Source organism: Peromyscus californicus, unplaced genomic scaffold (assembly GCF_007827085.1).
Source record: "Peromyscus californicus insignis strain IS unplaced genomic scaffold, ASM782708v3 Scaffold_5__1_contigs__length_169319896, whole genome shotgun sequence".
In the NCBI taxonomy this organism is placed as follows: domain Eukaryota; kingdom Metazoa; phylum Chordata; class Mammalia; order Rodentia; family Cricetidae; genus Peromyscus; species Peromyscus californicus.
The window spans coordinates 29,834,202-29,856,620 of record NW_026294573.1 but is presented as its reverse complement, the minus strand read 5'-3'; the positions used below and the strand labels follow the sequence as shown (position 1 = coordinate 29,856,620).

The 22,419-nt window shown below is 47.0% G+C and overlaps 1 protein-coding gene across 1 annotated transcript; it reads right to left on the bottom strand.

Moving 5' to 3' along the window:
• Nucleotides 1-2,349: 2,349 nt before the first annotated feature.
• On the bottom strand, nt 2,350-22,296 carry Cdca8 (cell division cycle associated 8). Its single transcript, XM_052715327.1, has 10 exons — nt 22,002-22,296; nt 21,764-21,892; nt 18,966-19,006; nt 12,884-12,956; nt 8,842-8,921; nt 6,359-6,423; nt 5,598-5,690; nt 3,961-4,087; nt 3,254-3,340; nt 2,350-2,421 (listed from the first exon to the last, which is right to left on the bottom strand). Exons 1-10 carry the CDS (start codon nt 22,093-22,095, stop codon nt 2,377-2,379), a joined length of 834 nt encoding a protein of 277 aa, XP_052571287.1. The 5' UTR covers nt 22,096-22,296; the 3' UTR covers nt 2,350-2,376.
• Between the last annotated feature and the right edge of the window lie 123 nt (nt 22,297-22,419).

Sequence of the window (22,419 nt, the reverse complement as noted above, 5' to 3'; positions counted from 1 at the left end):
AAAGAATGAGGCATAATTCTAGGCACTGTGAACTCCAGAGGCTGTGCCTTGCCTAGTCTCCACCCGCCTGGGGATGCTCCCAGAGGAAACCGAGTAGTGAGTTTACTGCCCTTGTTAAGCAGGGCCTGACCTTGGCATTTCTGCAGATCACATCTCCCCTCCTGACCTCACCCCCTTGCACTGCCTACCATAGCCTGTACCCCTTTGCCGGCTGAAGTTCATGGAGCAACCAAGAGAAATCAGAAACCATTTAGGTTCATAGATGACCTCAAGATGCCTACAGCATGTTAAGTGTGGGCAGGGGAAATGTTTTGACTAAGACCATTTCATGTAAGAAAAATCCAGAATCCAGACCAAGCTTGTTTCTGAATTGTGACTATCCTCCCTGAGCCCCGGGTGGTTCCCTTGTCTAGGATGGCCTCATATTTACTATGTAGCTGAGGATGACCTTGAACTCCTGATACCCCTGACTTCAATCCTCACATTCTGGTACCATCACACCTAGTAAATTGTCTTACTTATAATCCTCGAGTGTGTGTTACATTGAATTTTAGGTGTAGGCCAACAACCATCACATCATGTAACAAGGTAGGCAGATTTAGGTGTATATTGTGACAGAGATTTGCTTTGCTTTTCAGGGGTCCTGGGAACACCCTGAAGATGGAAGCCCTGTGGTGGCATAGGATTTCCCTATTATTTTTGGAGATAGGCCTTTCATTACCTTGAGAGAATGGTTGTGCCTGGCTTTCAAAGAACAATGCCTTGATGTCCACTCTCTCACTGATGAACTACTTCACAGGGTGGCCTAGTTTCAAGGAAAGACATGTAGGATCTGTCCAGCAAGGGGCTCCTCAAAATCCCAGGGCCCCTGGAGAACTTGGAGGAACCTTCTCTTTATTGGCACCCAGGGTCTTGAGGGAGGATGCCACGGTGCATCTGCCCTTCTACCCTGAGCAGCTCTGGTACAAACTGTCCAGAGGGATGAAGTAGGTCAGAGGAAGATGTCACCTCTGGGGCTTCGAACTAGAAGCCACACCTCACCTCTGCCAAACTAACCCAAACACCAAGGGTGCAATTTGTTCAACATTATTAAGCCCCTTCTCTGAAACACTGGGATGGGGGAACTCAACCCTTCTTTAGGAGGAAGGAACAGTGTAGTCAAAACACCTACTGTGTGTGCACTGTGCATCTTGTTCAACTGAGTTTATGCTGCCAGTGTTGGAAACGGAAGGCAGCACAGTAGACCTAGCTTTGGGTAGCATGGAATCCTACCCGATCCCCGAGGGCAGGCTCAACACAGAGATGGAAGTCTCAGGTGTAGCTGTAGTGACAGCTGTAGGCTGTCACTTCTCTTCCAAATTCCACCACTGACCAGAGGCTTCTTCTCTATAAAGGGCATACCCAGCAAGCCCAGCGACCAGAGGCTTTTTCTCTATAGAGGGCATACCCAGTGATGGCCCCAGTTCTTTCCCAGAGTCCTTTGCTACCAGCATTCCATGCAGCCCATCAGTGCGGGGAGCTGGAGGAAGCAGCGAAGTGAGCAAGAAGCATGATGGTGGGTGCCCTGCCCCTCTTGGCCAAGCCCCACACTGGTTTACTCTGATGTCTTCTGGTTCATCTTCCTTAGCTCCTGGGACAAAGTGTGGGGAACGCAGCTAGCCTGCGTTACCACAGCCCTGGATCTTGGAGTCCCTTTTGGAGGTCAGTGCTTTTGCCCATAGGAAAGGTTTCCCCACTCCTGAGAAGGCAGTTGTCCAGGGATGCCCACTCCAGGAGCTGCGGCCTGACTGCAGCACAGCTGGAGACAACAGGCAGGCTGAGGACTGATTTAAAAACCAAAGCAAACCAAGATTTATTGAAAACAGCAATCTTGCAGTAGGACAAGTCGGCTGAAATGACACTGCTCAGGAAACAACATGCATGAAAGCCTCAGCAGTAGACAAACTAGAGAGGACTGAAATAACAAGACTGACTATGACTACCACAGAGAGCCGTGCAGCGGCTCCTGCAGGAGCACAGGACCCACCGCTCCCTGCAGAGCACGAGTCACACGGCCCTGCTCATAAGCCCTCCAGGACAAGGCTCCAAGCAGTCTACAGACTGGTGGGACCTCGAGCCACAGACGGCTCACAGTCACTCTGCACCAGGCACACAGAGCCCTTGACTAGGCCTGTGTTCCCGATCCAAACAACTAGAGGTGTGCAGCAAGACACCGGAGCTCTCTGACAGACAGACAGACAGAAGCACCGTCCCAAGTGTCAGCAAGTGAAACTCTCCATCCAGCACCCCACAGGCTGGGGGAAGAGGACAGATGTGCGCTCTGCTGCCACCTCTGCTGCCCCCCCCCCCCCCCCCCCCACCGCCGCAGCCGCCTTCTCATTTGCCGGTCCGTATGCTGTTGCAGATCTGGGCAAGGCGGCTCTAGAGAGAGAGAGGTCATTTTAAGACATGCCAGCCCAGTCAGCTTAGTCTACCCAAGCACAGGATTGTTTTTAAAGACTGATTTTTATTTTGTTTTGTTTTTTTTCGAGACAGGGTTTCTCTGTGTAATATTCCTGGCTGTCCTGGGACTCACTCTGTAAACCAGGCTGGCCTTGAACTCACAGAGATCCGCCTGCCTCAGCCTCCCAAGTGCTGGGATTAAAGGCATGCACCACCACAGCCCGACAAGACTGATTTATTTTTATTTTATGTGTGTGAACATGTCTAATGTCTACAGAGGCCAGAAGAGGGCACTAAATCCCCAGGAACTGGAGTTACAGGCTACTATGTTTGCTGGGAGCTAAACCTGGGTCCTCTGCAAGAGCAAGTGGGCCTAATCACTGGGTCGGCTCTCCAGCTTCCCAAGCCCAGATCTCAGGGACTCTTCCTTTTGTTCTTCATTTGTATTGTAAAGTAATCAGAGACTAACTGGAGACTCATTTCTTAAGAGAGACACTGACGCTGGAGGATGACTGTCACAGATGTCTATGGGACCTTAGTACATATTGAGGACCCCAGCTCAAGGCTTGTCTCATTCCTGATGGACACAAAGATGGGCCTCCAGCAGCCATGCCTGTACCCCAAGCTCCCGCCCACACCCAAGTACGGCTGACTGGGCTGTAGGCGGGCTATTCCTCTTGAGAATTTAAACTAAGATAGAAAATGGAACAGTGTTGACAGTAAAGTAAGAGCTGGGCAGTGCTCTGCAAAGCCCCACAAAGGCCAGTGCAAAGGGCAGGCTCCTCCATGTGGAGACGAACCCAGGACTCACCGAGAGCTTCTTAATGTTTCCTATGGCCTCTGGATTCAGCTGAGCGATATCAACCTTCTGCAAGTCACTGGCCAATAACCGCAAACTCTGTATGGAGGGAGAAAGGGTTAGATGGCATGTCCTTCCAGATCGGAACCTCTGGCAGCAGCCAGTGAACCCAGGGTCCCCTTGATAGTCTGCATGTGGTGACAGAAGACAGCTACGATGGAGAAATGATAATGTAGGCGGATAGTACCAGTATGTTAGACCTCAGGAGACAACGATGCCATCAATGCTATCAGTGGACCACTGGGTGGGTTACACAAGTACAATGCCACACAGACCAAATCTGAAATCAGACGCCCACCCCTCATGCAGGCTAGCAACCCACTCTGCAGCACTGAGAACCAGGCCAGCCTGTTTCAGCATCTCTCAAGACCGCTGGAGGTACACGGCCCTACCCCAGGGTGCCTTCCTCTGCGCTCCCCCTAATAGCCATTACTGTACACGCAGCGGATGGAACCCAGAGTTGGGCATGGGTCCTCCCAGCTGGGCCGCAACCCTGGGAGAGAACACCAGGTCCTGAGTGCTGAGGCAGTGTGGTGACTAGGATCCACCCACTGAAGGGATTCTTCAGGGTCTCTGAGGCAGGCGTGGGGAGCCAACTCAGAGGAAAGAGGCTTCGCCGTGCAGCACACTGGGGCCTGGCTTCCCAGCATGCCACTTACCGCACCACCACCCACAGGAACAGTGAGGGAGATCTCTTTGCTGTCAGCAAGAGGGCTGCCATTGATGGAGATGTTGTAAATCTGCTCTCTGGCTGCTGGAGTGCGCAGGCCTGGGGTCTTGAAAACCCTAAAAATTGGAAAACTCAGTGAAGACGGCTTGGCAGACTGAATAATGACACCCTCACAACAAGCCCTTCCAACCCCATCTGGTCTCAAGCTGTAGTTTTCAAATCACACGCTTCTAAGAAGGCAAATTCTAAATTTAGGGAAAACATTTTTCAAGCTGTAATGACTAAACACAGCTGGAGAAAGGAGGCTGCAATTATCAAACATACGTCCAGCAAAAGTCAACTCATACCCATGCAAACTGAGGGCCAAAGCTCCGTAATTTCCCACTCATCCACAGAACCAGAAGCACACGGGTTCCTGTGCATCCAAACGTAGCTTAGTACTTCCACCCCGAGGACCTCTCCAGGGTTAAGGGAGGGGGATTCCGAGACAACATCACACTAATCCCTGAGACATCCTTCTCTACACAGAACTTCAGTATGTATTTCCTTCAAAATGGCGGTAAGTAGATGTCGCAAACAGTGGAGTAGGAATTGAAATAGAAAGTCGCCAGGCGAATCTCTGTGATTTCGAGGCTAGTCTGGTCTACAGAGCTAGCTCCAGGTCAGCCAGGGCTATACAGAAACCCTGCCTTGAAAAACCAAAAATAAATAATAAAAAAGTGGGAAGTCTTCCTCATTCGAGATAGCCCTTTCCTGTCCTACTCCCTAGAAGCTATTAGTATGTATTTATCTATTTATCTATTTATCTATCTATCTATCTATTTATTTATTTAGGTTTTTCAAGACAGGGCTTCTCTGTGTAGCTTTTGGAACCTGTCCTGGAACTCACTTTGTAGACCAAGCTGGCCTTGAACTCACAGAGATCCGCCTGCCTCTGACTCCCGAGTGCTGGAATTAAAGGCGTGCACCACTACCACCCGGCTGAAGCTATTGGTCTTAATTCCCTATTTTCCTCTATGCCCAAGAGCAACAGGAGCCGCAGTACACCTGGGAAGCAGCCTGGGAGAACTGCTGTGACTGGGAGGCTCCTCCCTTGGAGCGCACACCATTCTCATTTCGTCTCATGTAGCCCAGGTTGGCCTCAAACTGGCTATGTGGCCAAGGGTGACCTTGAACTGATCTTCCTGCCTCCATCTCCTGAGGGCTGGGATTACCAGTGCATGCTACCATCACTCTGCCTTAACTGTGGCAACACAGGTTTCCTGCCTCATCAGCTAGCCCCCAGGGTAGGTATTAGCTTCTGCTGTAAACAATCTTGTTATGTTGGCTTCAGGAAAGGTGCTATCAATTTTCTTCTTTCCAAGGGTACAGGAATAAGGAATAAGACTCAGCTTCCAATACCATCTGAACAGAATCAAAGACTAAAAGCACAGGCCTCTGATCATCACAGGCCAATGCTCTCTTTCCTCTCATCAGGTAAGGAATTGAAAGCAGTGTCAGGGGAGGGCCAATGGTAGGAAGCTCAACTGTGCTCTCTCTGAGGTGTCTCACCAAAGATTCAGGAGCATTACCTATACTGTTCACAGCTGGGCTCCACCCAATCCACGGGCTGCTCTCGGTACTTACCTGGAATCAAACCTAGGTGTCACGCCTGGGGTTGGTTTCACCAGAGATGGCTCCAGTCTGCTCATGGCTGGTGTCACAAAATCATTGCTTAACCTGCAGGGAAGAAAGAGCCACGAGGGGTGTCAAGCCACAGGTGCAAGGATGGCAGCAGCTATAGAGGCAATGGTCATGTCAGATGCAGCCCTGCACCCATCACGTTATGGAACCCTCTGAGTTCCTGGGAGGGGAGCACAATTTGTATCCTTTTACAGCCACAGATGGTCATCATAGTAAAGAACTTCCCCGAGATGACACAGTAGTGAGGAGCAGAGAGGCTGAACCCGGCAGCCTATGGCAGTATGGGACTTGCCAGCCAGGTGGAAGAGCCTGCGGACCATGAGCCTGGTTCTCTCTAGGCGGCTGGCTAATGTCTGTCAGGACATGGTCTGCCCTTCAGAGACAGGCAGTCTAGGGCCTAACTTCATACGTTGTTTCCCTTCCCCTCAAAGGGTTTACAGTGGAGTCCCCATGATCTATTTGAGCCCATGGAGAGTCTAAGCAGGACCAGGAGGGCATTTCAAGAAACTATGGGGCTGGAGAGGTGGTTCTATGGTTAAGAGCACTTCCTGCTGTCCAGAGGCCCCACATTCCCAGTGCCCACATCAGGTGGTTCCAGCTGCTATGCCTCATTCCCCAGAGCTCCCTCTGCTTCTGTTTCTACCATGCTGAACAGACTTCTCCACCAAAAACAAAGCAGCACATCTATCTCAGGAAACCATCACCTTTTGCTCCTGCCTCTTCCTTGTACGGACTGGGTTCTCTTCCTAGATGGAGGGCATCTTTTGACCTAGAAGCACAATCAAACAAACCTGAAGTCACACAGAGCCTAGCAAAGGAGAAAAGAAAGATAACAGAGGGGAAGGAGAACTAGCTTTTGAAAGGAAAAGTAGAACTCAACACAGGAAGGTTTATCACAGTTGAGCACAGTGGCACACGCTGGTAATCCCAGCACCTGAGAGGCTGAGGCAGGAGGACAGTGAGTTCAAGGCCAACCTGGGCTACACAGTGAGGCTATCTCAAAAACCAGACCAAACACACAAGGGCTTCTGTAGAGAATTCAGTGATTAAAATACGTACAACTTGAAGACTTGAGATAAAAGACATGGGCCAAGATTAAAGGGAAATCTTGCATGTATACACAAGCGTGTATGTGTCACTCAGACATGAGTGACACAGGGAGTCCAGAGATGGATGGTGGGTGTTTCCCCATAGTGTTCCTCCCCTTATTGTTTGAGATAGGCCCTCTCACTGAACTTGGAGCTCACTGATGGGCTGGTCAGGTTGGCTTGTTCCCACTACTTTCCTTCCGACCCCACTGTCTCCCTTCCTGGCCATCCGTGGGAGTTTTCTGAGGATCTCATTTCTACCTCCCCTCTAGTGCACATCAGCAGCTCCCCACTCTGCTTACTCCAGCACAGTCTTCTCAGCTGGGATGAATATATAAAGACCCAGGGTCAGAGAGTCTCTCCACCTTGCTGAGCTCTAGGCTGGAATCCTGTCTACACATCCTGAAAAGTACTCAGCAGGGCAGGCAATTGGCAGGTGCTCCCTGGAGCCTTAATCAGAGGCTCTGCCTTTTCAGGGGTCCTACAGTCACTGGATGGCCACTGTCTAGTCTAGAAAGTATTTACCATCTCTAGTTTCTCCTTTCTTAGGCCAACCAAGCTCACTTTTTCTTTTTTCACTTATAAATGCCCAGCCTTAGCTTGGCTTGTTTCTGGCCAGCTTTTATTTTATTAAAAATTTTTTTTTTTCCATTTTACATTCCAACCCCTGTTCCCCTTCCCTCCTCTTCTTTCGCACCCGCCCCCCCCCATCCCATCCCCATCCCCTCCTCATAGGCAGTAAGGCCTCCCTTGGGTAGTCAACACAGGCTGGCACACCAAGTTGGGGCAAGCCCAAGCCCATCCCGCCTGCATCACGGCTGAGTAAGGCATTGCATCATAGGGAATGGGGCTCTAAAGAGCCAGTTCGTGTACCTGGGATGAGTCCTGGCCTCATTGCCAGGGGACCCACAAACACATCAAGCAATGCAACTGTCACCCACATTAGTGGGCCTAGTGTGGTCCCATGCAGGCTCCCCAGCTGTCAGTCCAGAGTCCATGAGCTCCCACTAGTTTGGATCAGTTATCTCACTTTTTCTTGCTAACACTCACCCCAGAAACATCCCTACTTCTTTTGAAACAGGTACTACACTTCAGGTTATCCTTACTATGCCCCTTGCCTTCCTTTTCCCTCTTCCATTCATTCTGAATAGTTTTGAAATAACGACAGCTCTTACAGCTCTTACTAGTGCCTAGCTGACAGAATGGAAACTCAAGCTTGGTATACGGGCATCCATTATCTGGTCTCTACTTTCCTCCATTATTCTCACAGCTTCTATCCCAGCCATACCAAACCACTTCCTGCTCCTCAGAAAGACTTTCCTCCCCTGTCCTGAACTCTTGTCCCTTTCTTCTTTAGCTAGTGAAGCTTCTTCTGAAAGGACTGGCTGGGGGAGTCCTACAGCTTCCTCCTCCCTCCTCTTCCTGATCCACACACTTTACACTTGTATCTGCAGTGACTTGTGCTATTTGACACATAAAATGCAATCTTCTCAGTCTGTGAACTCTGCCAGAACAACACTGTATTCCACATTAAAAAAAAATTAATTTGTCAGGTGTTTTGCCTGCATGTATGTATGTGTGCCAAAAGTGTGCCTGGGAGCCATGGAGGCCAGAAGGTGGTGTCAGATCCCTTGAAACTGGAGTTACACACAGCAGTGAGCCTCCACAGGCACTAGGAATTGAACTAGGGTCCTCAAGAGCAGCCAGTGCTCTAAAGTGCAGAACCACCTCTTGTAGTGGGTAGCCATTCCAGCTTTGATCTGGAAGTTCCAACCCCCATTGAGGCTTTGGTAACTGTCACGCCTACAAGGCGGGGCCGAGAGAGGACCCTGAAGACCCAAGATCCGGATGTGCTGGCTCTCTTGGTTCCTGGACCCTGGACGCTGAAGGTAGACCGAGCAGAGTTCTCCAGAGAACACTGCCAGACTGCGCTACACCTTTCCCAGACCCTGTAAACTATCCCTTCATTTGTGAGTTACCCCACAAAATAAACCTCCCTTTTAACTACGTGGAGTGGCCTTAATAATTTCACCAATAATCTCTCCAGCCTTATCCCAAGTCTTTCTCTGTGTAACTCCCTAACCTGAATTACTACTTACTCTTGTAGATCGAAGAGTCTTATGATTCTTTTCCTCTTCTTCTTCCATTATCGCTTCATCCACCTGGATTACCTTCCGCTCTATAACAAACAGTCTTAAGAGTTACTTCAGTCGAAACCTGTTCAGCTCAGGGGGGGTCCACAGCACTGCCTTCCATGTAAAAGCCCCTCAGATATGAGAATTTGTTATTTCTGCTGGAATCATTCATCTTAAACATCCCTTGTACTCCTTGTTCTTCCTAAGGTAACTATAATAATAATGTTATTTACAAATAGCAATGTGATAACTAGTAGTTTTTTGGGGGTGGTGGAGGTTGTTTTTGAGACAGGTTTTCTCTGTGTAGTCTTGGCTGTCCTGGAACTCACTCTGTAGACCAGGCTGGCCTCAGACTCACAGAGATCCACCTGCCTCTGCCTCCCAAGTGCTGGGATTAAAGGTATGTGCCACTACCATCTGGCTATTACTAGTAGTTTTTGTAACTTGTGTTTCATACTGTCCAATTGGCCTTATGTTCATTCATTCCACAAATAACAACTACAGGCACAATTCTAGGGTTTGCGGATACAGAAGCAACAACCCTCCACACCCACTCTTATACAGAGAACCTGTTTCAAGTCTTACAACCTTGTCCAGTGGGGACACCCTGTTATAGATAAGGCAACTGGTGAGTTTAGTAAAGCCATCTGGACTAGGAAGCGGCAGCACCAGGTCTCCTACTCATCTGTTTTGTTCTTCTTATTGGTTTTTTGGTAGTTTTCTCATTTGTTTTTGAGATAGCGTCTTGCTACATAATCTAGGCAGGTTTCAAACTCACTATATAACCCGAGCTGGCCTCAAACTTGGAATTCTCATGCTTTAACCTCCCAAGTGCTGGGATTACAGGTACATGCCATCACTCTTAGCCCAAATCTGTCTTAATCAGAATGCTGGGCTGGTCCTACAGTAGCACTACATAGTGGGTTTTTTACTTGTTTGTTTTTTTTAAAACCACTCTGATTGTTTTCTTTGTTTAAAACTTCTTTTTAAAAAAGATTTCCTGGAGGGCTAGAGAGATGGCTCGATGCTTAAAATCACTTGATGCTCCTGTATAGGGACTCAAATTTGGTTCCCAGCACTGAAGTAGTGGTTCAAAATGATCTGAACTCCAGTTTCAGAGCATCTGATGCCCCCTCTGACTTCCTCAGGCACCAGGCATGCATGTGATGCTCATACATACATGCAGACAAAACACTCAAACACACAAAATAAATAAATCTTAAAAACCAAACCAAAACAAACAAACAAAAAAACAAAACAAAACAACAACAATAAAAACACCAGAGTTGGGTGGCAGTGTCGCACACCTTTAATCCCAGCACTGGGGAGGCAGAGCCAAGAGGATCTCTGTGTGTTTGAGGCCAGCCTGGTCTAGAGAGTAAGTTCCAGGATAGGCACCAAAACTACACAGAGAAACCCTGTCTCAAAAAACCAAAAACCGCCGGGCGGTGGTGGTGCACGCCTTTAATCCCAGCACTCGGGAGGCAGAGCCAGGTGGATCTCAGCGAGTTCCAGGAAAGGCGCAAAACTACAGAGAAACCCTGTCTCGAAAAACCAAAAAAAAAAAAAAAAAAAAAAAACCAAAACCAAACCAAACCAAAACAACAGAACAAAACAAATTTGCTAAATAAATACAAGCTAGGAGCTAGAAAATCCTGAGCAGGGGTTACAGAGAAAATTCAGGTATTTAGTCATGGTGGTGGGAGAGATCAGACTAAACACTCTAGCCCTTTTTATTAGCCGTGACCTTGACACATAAAATAATTGTGTGTGTGTGTGTGTGTGTGTGTGTGTGTGTGTGTTTTCTGAGACGGTCTCAGGTAACCCAGGCTGGTTTCATACTCACTCTGTTGTTGAGGCTGAGCTTGAACTACTGATACCCCTGCCTCCACCTCCCAAGTACTGGGATGACAGGTATGTGCCACCATGGATGGTTTTCTTTCTTTTCTCTTTGTGTGTGTGTGTGTGTGTGTGTGTGTGTGTGTGTGTGTGTGTGTGTGTGTATGGTGTGTTTCCCAAGACAGGGTTTTTCTGTGTAGCCCTAGCTGTCCTGGAACTTGCTCTGTAGACCAGGATGGCCTCGAACTTACAGATTCACCTGCCTCTCTCTCCCCAGTACTGCTCAGTTTGTTTTTCATTTAATAGCTTCCCTTTAGCTGAAGCTGAGAGGTCAAAGGGTTGGTTATAAGAACACTTGTTAACTGCTGATTGATGATGGGCCTGGTGTGTTCAGTTCTACCCACTAACTATTAAGTAAGCAAAACTTAGGGAACTCAAAGAAAAAGTGATATTATCTAAACATATAATAGTAGAGGCATGGTGGTACACCTTTTTTTTTTGTGTGGTGCATACTTTTAACCACAGCACTTGGGAGGCAGAGGCAGGCAGATCTCTGCCAGTTCAAGTCCAGCCTGGTCTACACAGAGAAGTTCCAGGATAGCAAGATCTGTGTAGGCAAATTCCATCTTAAAAACAAAACACCTGGGCTGGAGAGATGGCTCAGAGGTTAAGAGCACCGACTGCTCTTCCAGAGGTCCTGAGTTCAATTCCCAGCACCCACATGGTGGCTCACAACCATCTGTAATGAGATCTGGCGCCCTCTTCTGTATACATAATAAATAAATACATCTTTAAAAAACAAAACAAAACACACAAACCAACCAACAAACAAAAAGGTATAGAGGGACGACAGACTGAACATTCGGCCAGAAACTCTAGCCCAATTCCATCCTGTGCGCAGGGGGCAAACACCTCATGCTTTCTTCACTCTACAAGGCAGGTGTAATGGAAGCTCTGTCAGAATTAACAATGGTTCTGGTTCAGGTGACTGTCAAATGCCCCCTGGAGAGCAGCCTGAACATGCAGGCCATGGTAAGGTCTAACCCTCACCAGGATGGGATGCATCAAGCTGCCACCAAGCAATGACAGTGGCATGTGGTCCAGTTCTTCTTCTTTTTTTTTAAAGGTCTATGTCTTAATCTATCCAACCTGATTCCAGGCTCACTAGTTATAGTTTGGCTTCCCAAAGAACTGCTTCTGAGCTGGCAAGATGGTTCAGTGGGTGCTGCCACCAAGCCTCATGACCTGAGTTGAATCCCTTGGATCCATACCTCTAGTAGAAGAAAACCAATTACTGTAAGTTGTAGTACACACCAGCCCATTCCCTAACAAACAAATGTAGCAACAGTCCCACAGTATGGGATATGCCTGTGAGATGATTCTGCACAGGCAGATCACTGAACTTAAATGCTGAGGTATTTCTTTGCAATTCTTTTCAGTCCTGCTGATGATGCTAGAGAGAAATACTTCTGGAGGCACTGAGGCCTGGTTTCCAGCACACACACACACACACACACACACACACACACACACACACACACCCTTCTTTTTTTTCTTTTGTTAGTTTTTCTTTGTATTACCTGTCTCTGCCTCCAGAGTGCTGGGATTAAAAGCATGCACCAACACCTCCCAATACCCTCCTTTCACAAATCAAGTTTTTATACTCACAAAACCATGGGCCAAATAGTCTCAGCAGAGCGAGGCACGATAATGAGGCCTGGTCTGGACCTCAGCTCTCTGTCCCCTGAGGGGCTGTGAATGCACTCACACCAGGCATGCTGGCACATGCTTCTAATCCCAGCACTGAAGTAGGAAGATAACCAGTTCCAGGCTCTCTTGCATAACACACAGACTCTGACTCAAATTACTAAAGGTCTTGGAAGATGGATCAATGGAAACCAGGCAAGCAAGCGTGAGGAATGGAGTTCAGACACCCAGAACCCAGGGAAATCCCATCTGTAATCCCAGCCCTCGGGGAGTAGAGAGAGGGCATGTGGTAAGCTGGCTAGCTAGACCGGCTGAAGAGGCAAGCTCTGTCTTCAGCAAGAGACCCTACGTCAATAAAGTGACATTAACACCCAATGTCAGTCTCTGTCTCCACACACACTCACATATACTATAAACATATACACATACAAATACAATTATACAAAAGAAAAGTACTCACTTTTGACAGATTTCAAAGGTGTCTGAATAGCTTCAGCTGTTAACTTGTTTATTTCTGTGATGTCTATATCAGCCTGTGACAAACGGCCAGAAAGCACAGGCTTAGTCCAGCGTGTATAGAAATAGTAAATCAAAGTACAAACTAATTATAAACCTACCACACAACTCAAGACCTAAGACCTTGGCAATAACTTGCTTCTGGCTATGTGTTCTTTCCTGGTTCTGTTTCTTTGCTTCTCCTGTCATTCCTCAGAGGCAAACCATGATTATTCCATTTGTTTAGAAGAGTGTTTATCGGGCTGGAGAGATGGCTCAGGGGTTAGGAGCACTGGCTGCTCTTTCAGAGGACCCAGGTTCAATTTCCAGCACCCACAAGGCAGCTCACAGCTGTCTGTAACTCCAGTTCCAGGAGATCTGACACCTTCACACCAATGCACATAAAATAAAATTAAATAATTTTTTTTAAAAAGAGAGCTTATTGATTTGGTTCTGTCCATATATACATGTATGTATGTCTGTATACACACACACACACACACACTTTTTCAGAATGTGAGAAAACACTTTTTCAGTTTTGCTTGCATATTTGTGATGTTGGTTTGTTTGAGACAGGGTCTTCCTACACAGCCAAGAGGAGACTGGGTTCGTAGTCAGTAGACTTCATGGAACACTGAAGTCCCACGAAGCATGAGTGGCACAGGATTGATGGGTGGGTTGGCAGGGAGTGCAGAAAGTGATTAGGAGAATTCTGAGGCTGTCTACACTCAGCAAGAAACAGTTCTCTAACAGATTAGTGATGTCTACCATGCCAACTTCCAACCATCTCTAGTAATGACTAGCAGGCTTTGAACTCACTACTAGCGGCAGTCTATGGACACAGTGCAAGAGCTAACACTACAGGCCTAACTATGAGGTTGGACCTTGGCTAGCTTCTGAGAACAAGGATTTCAGGATTCCTTATTCCTGCTAACAATAGCTCTCTGTGCTTAAACTTAGTGCAAATAAATATAGTTTACATGTTATCAACACCTGCTTTTCTAGGCAGAGGATGCCCTCATAAAAATCTATATGGAGTCTTGAGTGAGCTTTTCTGCTAAGAAAATGTTCACGTACATGGAATTAAGTTTGTCCTGCGACTCCACTGGAAGGGGCCTCCTGGAAGCTTATACTTGGCTTCCTCGGGTTTGGTTTTGTTAAGACAGGGTCACTTTATGTAGCCCCAACTGTCCTAGAATTCACTATGTAGACTAGGCTGCCCCCGATCTCCAGAGATCCACCTACCGCTGCGTCCTGAGTGCTTGGATTAGAAGTGTGAGCCACCATGCCTACCCTCGGCTTCCTCTGAACTTTGACACACGCACTATGTCACCCTGCTCGTTCTGCTTTGCATTCTTGTGATAGGTCACTGCCACCTGTGTAACTAGACGCTGAGGCTGGGAGTCTTCTTAGGGAATCACCAAACCTGTAACTGCAGTGTCTGAGAGGCTGAGGCAGGAGGATCAACATGTTCAAGGTAAGCTTGGCTATACAGTGGTCTTGGGAGCACCAATAAACCTAGATAGGAGCTTTGGGGCCAAAGTATCATTTCTTCCCTGGATTTCAAATCAAAGCTAACTTGGAATTCTTTCAGTTTGGTCTGGCAGTGTTGGATCTCCCACATTACATCAGGTTTATCTGCAGTTCTACATATCTGACTAATTTAAAATGAGAGAGACATATTAGCTAATGAGCATGATTCAGCTAGAATGTTTTGAAACATGAAATCTGGGTTTCTGCAGGGGGATGAGTGAAATGAATCACAGGAACTTATTCTAACAACAGAGCATGGACTAAGACTGCTGTACTGGCTTCTGGTTTGTTTGCTTGTTTCCACCCTCCTACAGCACACACCCCTCAACACTTCAACAACTGGCTCCTCTTCTCTTTAACTTCTGAAGCTGATGAACACCAGCTACTCAGTAAGACTGTGAACCCTTAAGTCACTGTAAACTTTCAATCCAAGACTCCAATTTTGATGAACTCAAACAAATGATAAACTTTCTCCCCAAGAAAACAGGCGAGTGTGTGTACACACTGTTTATATATGATTTTATCATGCCTAGGGACTCTGTGAAGGCCAATGCTGGACTAGCTCCCAACTGTGTCCAACAGAACTTTCTGCAATGACAGAAACATCCTACTGCTGTGCTGTCCAACATGGTTGCTACTAGTAACATGGCTGCTGGCCATCACAGATGTGGCTGGTGTCTGAAGAAATAAATCCTTCATTTTTGCCTCCCACCATGCTGCCTTCAGTCTTGGGAGTGATGCTAGGAAAAGATATGAAAAGGGCTATGGTGTACTGAGTCTCTGAGTCTCCAGAAAGTGACTGAGTCTTCAGCAGTGTGGCATGATAAGAACAATCTCTGTTTCCCAGTTTCCTAGGGTAGGTCACAGCCTAATAGTTTTTTGTTTTTTTTTGTTTTTTTTTTTTTCGAGACAGGGTTTCTCTGTGTAGCCCTGGCTGTCCTGGAACTTGCTCTGTAGACCAGGCTGGCCTCAAACTCAAGAGATTCTCCTGCCTCTACCCCCCAAATGCTGGGATTGAGAGCATGAGCCACCATGATCAGCTGAGCCTAGAAGAGTTAAAGGAACTTAAGCTCTAGGCACTCCACCTCCCCTGCAAACTTAGGGTAAAGGACAAGGAAGCTGTCAAAATGGAGCAGATTCCCTGGGATGATTTAGGACAGACAAATCCACCCTCTGCTATGATACTCTGCACAATATGGAACATGTCTGTAATCAACTGTGTGGGCTTTCTCCAAACCAAGCCAGGATCCTAGGATGGACACTAATTCAACTCCGATACTATCTGTCTGAGAACAGCATCAGATCCTGGGAAACTTGCCCTACTGCCCACCTAACAGCCCTACATTACTCTACCTATGATTCTCATCTATTGGCTACAAATAGGGGTCCCTACAACTGTGTAGTCTAGAGCTGCTCTCAACCAGAGAAACATTATACTTCATGTACTGATGTGTATGTGCATGTGTCTAAGCCCTCACGTGGTCAGAGGACAACTTTGATCAGTTCTCTCCTTCCACCGTGTGGACTCCAGTATCTAAGCCAAGTTGTCAGTTGAGGTATCTTTACCTGCTGAACCATTGTACTGGCCCTACATTTGGCAGTTTATGACAATTACTACAAAGGGTATAGAGAAAGAGACTGTGGGGGAGTAAAACGTCCCCCCCCAAATACACTTCTCTGGCACATTCTGAGTTGGTTACTCAGAACTGCAGACCTCTATGGGTGGACACTGGCTGCCTCTGAGAAGCCCTTCTTTGTGGACAACAACTCTATACTCTGCATTAGCAAACAGAGGCAGGCAGAGCCTTTCCACCAGAGGTCCCCAGCTGCCTAAGAAAATCTTTGTATGGGCAGAGATTGCAAGGCTAACCCTGGCATAGCGAGAGCTTGGACAGATGGCTTTCTAGGAGGCTGCTTGTGTGACAGGACAATCTTTGCAAGGTTTTCCTCAACCTCCCACAGTCTGCATTCACCTCTTTCCCTCCAACAGTCTCAAGTTCCTATTTTCTGTTGTTGTTGTTGCTGTTGCTGTTGCTTTGTTTTTAAAGGCGTGCACCACTGCCTCCTGGCTCAAGTTCTTGTTTTTAAGCCCTTACTTTAAGCCCCACCCCCACTGCCCATGAACTCCCTTGTTGATCTACATTGATATGTTTATAAACTAATCTGACCATTACCAGTTTATTTCATAGACTAACCATTATTCACCTTTCAGAGGGAAAGGAAAAACACAAACTTCCCTACCACACATCATGGCAAGGTGTTGGGAGAGGCCATGGAACTCCCATGCCCTTCTGCTGTGCCCCCGTCCCCACCCCTGGTAGCTCTCAAACCCTGTTTGAGTGTATGGAAGTGTACAGGTATGACTGATTGTTGGTCATTGGTGACCAGCTTACTTTTAGCCCTTCCTTCCACAGGAGGTGCTCTTAGCTCCAATCCTCTGAGGGTACAGTTGAGTTCCCTGGCAACAGGACCCCATCCAGTGTTGTCTGAGGACTTTCCATGTCACTTCATTAACACAAACTTGGGTGAGGTTGAAAGATGCTTGTTATGACTAGCAAAGGACTCTCACCACTGTAACCATGGAGCTGTACAGGTTAAAAGGCCAAATATTCTGATATAAGATCGTCTTTATTTCTGTAGTCTCAGGAAATTCTAAGAGGGCAGAGAAAAAGGACTGGAGAGGTCAGCAGGAAGACCACAACTTCTAGGCCAGCCTGGTGAGACTGTCTCAGGAAATCAAAAAGTAAATAAAATGGAATAGTATTTGCATATAACGTAAACATGTGTTATTATATATTTTAAACTCTCTCTAAACAAGTCAAAACACAATACAGTCTGGAGGAGGCCAGCTCCCCAGAACTGCTCCAGGGTTGTGAATAGAAGACCTCAGAGTAGCCAGATATTAGAAAACTTTTTTTTTTTTTTTTTAATCTGAGGGTATTTAGAAATAAGTTTCCATCTGACAGGTAAATAAAGAAACACACACTTTCTGATGGTAACTTTCTCTTTTTTTTTGGCGGGGGTGGGGGGGGTGGGAGGGTGGTGGTGGTGGTGGTTTCGAGACAGGGTTTCTCTGTGAAGCAGTCCTGGCTATCCTGGAACTTACTCTGTAGACCAGGCTGGCCTTGAACTCACAGAGATCCACCTACCTGGTAACTTTCTCTTTTACTTCATCTTAAAAATCTTTCTCTGAGCCGGGCGGTGGTGGCGCACGCCTTTAATCCCAGCACTCGGGAGGCAGAGCCAGGCGGATCTCTGTGAGTTCGAGGCCAGCCTGGGCTACCAAGTGAGTCCCAGGAAAGGCGCAAAGCTACACAGAGAAACCCTGTCTCGAAAAACCAAAAAAAAAAAAAAAAAAAATCTTTCTCTGGAAATCTCTCTCCACACATCTACATCTCTTAACATACAGCTATGTATCTCTCTTTGCATACATACATCTCAGAATCTTTCTGAAAATCTCTCTTGCTCTCTATCCTACCTAGTCACTCATTCTCTTTCCTTAGCCTCCCTCCGCACACCTGCACCCACATTCTGACACTCTCTTACTCCTCCTCCTCTCTCTGACAGTCAAACTCTGGATAACTATATATTACATTTTTAGGGTCACAAAGCATTTCTTGAGTAAACAACCAGAGACAGAGCCAAACTGATACACTTAAGGAAACACACAGTTTCTCTCAGGCTAGGAAGGTCACATTGACTGGCTAGCCAGTAACACTCGGCCAAGCACTTAGCCTATTGTTAGGGTTCTCAGAAAGTAAACAGTTGCTTCAAGCCTGACCTTGAGTCAGTGATAAACACCTGGGAATTCATCCTTGCATATTTGTCTCCAGGAGCAGCCAGTTTGCTTTGAATATGTTCTGGAGTCTAAAATTAGCTGTCTTTGTGACTGAAAATACTATTCTCTCCTTCATCAGTTATGAAAAATATTCTAATATTATTAGAATTATACAGCTTAAGTAGAAATCATCTTCCTGACCATCCACAGCAGTATGTGTACCCAAAGATGGAATATTTTTACAAGATAAACACACAAGCAGTGGGGAAAGTACCCATAGCTGTTATTAGGGAAGAAATGAAGTGGCACATGAGAAAAATTACAGACAGAAACAACCAGTTATTTACAGTCAGTGACTCCATGGCTTTGCCAAGTGGGGCTCCCCACCTGGTGGGTCGACCTGTTAAATACTAGTTGTCACCTGCTGTATACTTCCACGGCCTCCTGCATGGCACTTAAAGAGTAAGTATGTACACAGGCAGTGTGGATGCAATCTATTTTTTTCTGAATATTTCTGACGCATGGTTGCATGCAACCCAAGATGAGGAACTCACAGGAGAGGGGGGTGTCACACAGCACACTCCTTTTAAGGACTGAGATCTATTTGGACTTCATGCATGACACAGATAATGTCCTCTGATGAAGACTTTTCTACAGTACACACCGAACAGTAGGATTTTATGACAGAATTAAACTTAGAAACCAACCAACTCAAAAACAGGATGGGTTCACTTACTGTTGCTGCCTCTTCCAGGGCCTGCTTGTTTCCGCCAAGGGCTTTAAAAAGAACATCATATTTAGTTACCATGAGGTTTGAATGATGAGTTGTCTTTCCCAGTACTATCAATTATCTTTCTCAAACTGGCTCAGTGAATCCTTTGGTCTAGCACTGCCGTTCACAATCAGTCTCTCGGTTAGACTCCTCCTTGTTGTAGCTAGCTGCTCTACTTTCTATGTCCTCAAAGCTCCTGTTGTTTCCCAAGTGCAGCTGTCCCCATGTCAGAGCTTTTTTTTTTTTTTTTTCCCCTCTCTTTTCTTTTGTCCAGATGGGAGGTCCGGGGCAGGATCCCCATGTCAGAGCTTTGATACTTAGTATTTCTTCTGCTCAGTTCACTTCCCTACCCTACAAATTTCTATTTGTTCTTTAAAATTCAGCTCAAATGCCACACTCAAACTGCTAATGTTTCTATGATAATGACTGCTTCAAACTGTAAATACATACATAAATAGTATATAGCAAATTACTCAAAAGCTACTAAAGCTACTTAGGTGTCTATTCCTGCCTGAACTGAATTCCAGAGATAATATCTCTTGGTCCTGGTAAAAACCTGGCATAGTAAATGTGCAGACTAAAAAGGTCTTTGTAGAATGAAAACTTAGGTTAGCTCCTCTTGTTAGAAATCCTCATGGAATCCTGTGTATACAGTTAAGATCTTGGGCCTCATAAACAGAATGCCTGGGGTTCAAATAGACTCTGCCCGTAATATGAGAGCCTGAGTAAAGTATCTCTGTTCCTTATTTTGCCATTCTAAAATTGATCTACTGTCCGGCATGGTGGTGCACACCTTTAATCCCAGGACTGGGAGGCAGAGGTAGGTGGATCTCTGTGAGTTCAAGGCCACTTTGGTCTACCTAAGAGAAGTCCAGGATAGCCAGGGCCACAAAGGGACCCTGTCTCAAAAACAGAACTGGCTTACTATCATGGTTAACTTGTACTTACTGGCTACTACTCCTATCTTTTTTGTAGTATTTAAAACTCTAATTCTATATGAAAAACATTTTTTTAAGACAGGATTTCTCTGTGTAGCCTTGGCTGTCCTGGTATTCACTCTGTAGACCAGGCTGGCCCCGAACTCACAGAGATCTGCTGCCTCTGCCTCCCGAGTGCTGGGATTAAAGGCGTGAGTCACCATCACCCAGCTTCTATATGAGTTTTTAAATGACCCTTCTCCACTAGCCTATAAGCCTCTAGTGAGGGGACAATGCCTGTTTTACCCCTTACTGCATCTCTAGTACCTAGCATAGTGACTGACACTCAACTCTGGAGAAATGAATGAACACATGGATTAATAAGGCATGTCAGAAGAACCATGGCTCTTGTGAGTAACACATGCACTTCTACCCAGGAAGAAAGATACACACTGGTAGTTACTAGTGAGGAGGAAAACAGAGAAAGTAAAAGCCACCTAGTGGATGGGAGAGAAAGGAGCCTCCAGGTTGGACTGGAAGTTTAACAAGTGGTGGGAAATGGGTTGGGATTTTTCTCTGGTCAGAAAAACACTCCTGCCTTTGTAGTTCATAAGTGACTTGCTCATTTTTTTTTTTTTGTTTTTTGTTTTTTGTTTTTCGAGACAGGGTTTCTCTGTGTAGCTTTGTGCCTTTCCTGGGACTCACTTGGTAGCCCAGGCTGGCCTCAAACTCACAGAGATCCACCTGGCTCTGCCTCCCGAGTGGACTTGCTTATTTTTAAACTGGCGATTTCCACAACAAAGAGCTGTTTGAGGATACTGTTCTAATTCACCTCTGACAAAGCCAAATCATTCTTTTCTTAATTTATTCATTCATTTTTAAAAGTGAGTATACACAGTATTTCCTGATGTGTGAAAATGATGTGAAATTGACATTTCAGTGTGCCCAGAAATGAAATTCATCATGGCTCTTTTGGAACTATAACAGACATCCAGTTCCAGAAATCTAAAATGTTTGTTTCCTGGCCTATTAAAAGTATGCCTACCCAGGTGGATGACAGTCCCAGGTGAGACTGAGCAGTAGGGTGGATTTAGATCACAAATCCCTCTCTTTCTCCCCTAAATATGGATATGCCTCCTCAACTCTCTCCTTGGACAGAGAGATGACTAGAACGTGTGCTGTGCCGTGACCTTGCAATTCTCTCCCTCCTCTGTAAAGCCACAGGACAACTTTTTAGTCCTACCTAGTGCCCGCGACCTTGTCTATCGGCAGGCAGGCCAGCTTAGGCTTGGTCATGTCAGTGTGGAACACACTCTCCACACCCCTGAAAGCCTTCAAGAATCAGAAGCTTGCCGGGCGGTGGTGGCGCACGCCTTTAATCCCAGCACTCGGGAGGCAGAGCCAGGCGGATCTCTGTGAGTTCGAGGCCAGCCTGGACTACCAAGTGAGTCCCAGGAAAGGCGCAAAGCTACACAGAGAAACCCTGTCTCGAAAAACCAAAAAAAAAAAAAAAAAAAAAAAAAGAATCAGAAGATTGCTTTGTCCTCCGGACCTGAAGGTGCTCTCTTCCTTAAAGCCCCCATCAAGCTACCTACCTCTGGTATATGTCTGTTAGTGCTCTCCCATTCAGCTGTGAACGTGAGACGCGCTGGCCTAATCATGCTCATCTGAGGGGTAATTCATGCCAGCTTCCTTTCTATGGGCCTGCCATTCTTTCGTAAGTTATGACAGGCGGCAATTTCCCACGGGTGGGTTATGTTAGACCTCCTTAAGAACAAGTCCCTCCAACAAAGCTTTCAAGAAAAGCCCTAGTCGGCTACCGGAAAAAAAGCTAGCAGCTCTTACCAAAGTAGTCGAGCCAGTTCATCTCGCGCAGCGCCTTGGGGAGCCGAAGGATCTCGATGTTGTACAGGTTTTCCACCTCCTTGAGGAGGTTCTGTCTGTCGGACTCGATTTGCTTGGTTCGAATTTGCACTGCCAAGAGGGGAAAGCCGACGGATCCCGTGTCAACAAGGGTGCGACGCCGTCGCACCCGCGCCCCAACCCGCCCGACACTCGCGACCGCCGCGAATCCGCCCCTTACCCTCGCGGTCGAAGTCCTTCAGGAAGGAGGCGAGCTTGCGGTTCCGCAGCGCGTTGGTCTTGGTGCTGCGAGTGCGGCCCTTCCTGGGAGCCATGGCGCCGGGGTGTGGGCTGCGTCGAGCGAAGGACCGAGCAGCCGGGTCAGCGGGTGAGCGACCGCGGAGCCCCGGGAATTCAGTCGTTGGAGTCTAGGTACCCAGAAGTCTGCGGACGCGTACCTGCAGGCCCCGAAACACACAAGCAGGAAACCCTGCAGCTCCGGCTGAGGGGCAGGCTGCTCCGCCGCTAACCGCCACCCAATTCAAACTTAACGGGCACAGGATAGCCAATAACAAGTCGCCGTCTTAGGACGGTTCTCACAACGCCCAATCACGACAAAGCTTCTTCTCCAGCCCGCAACCAATCCTCATGAAGGACTT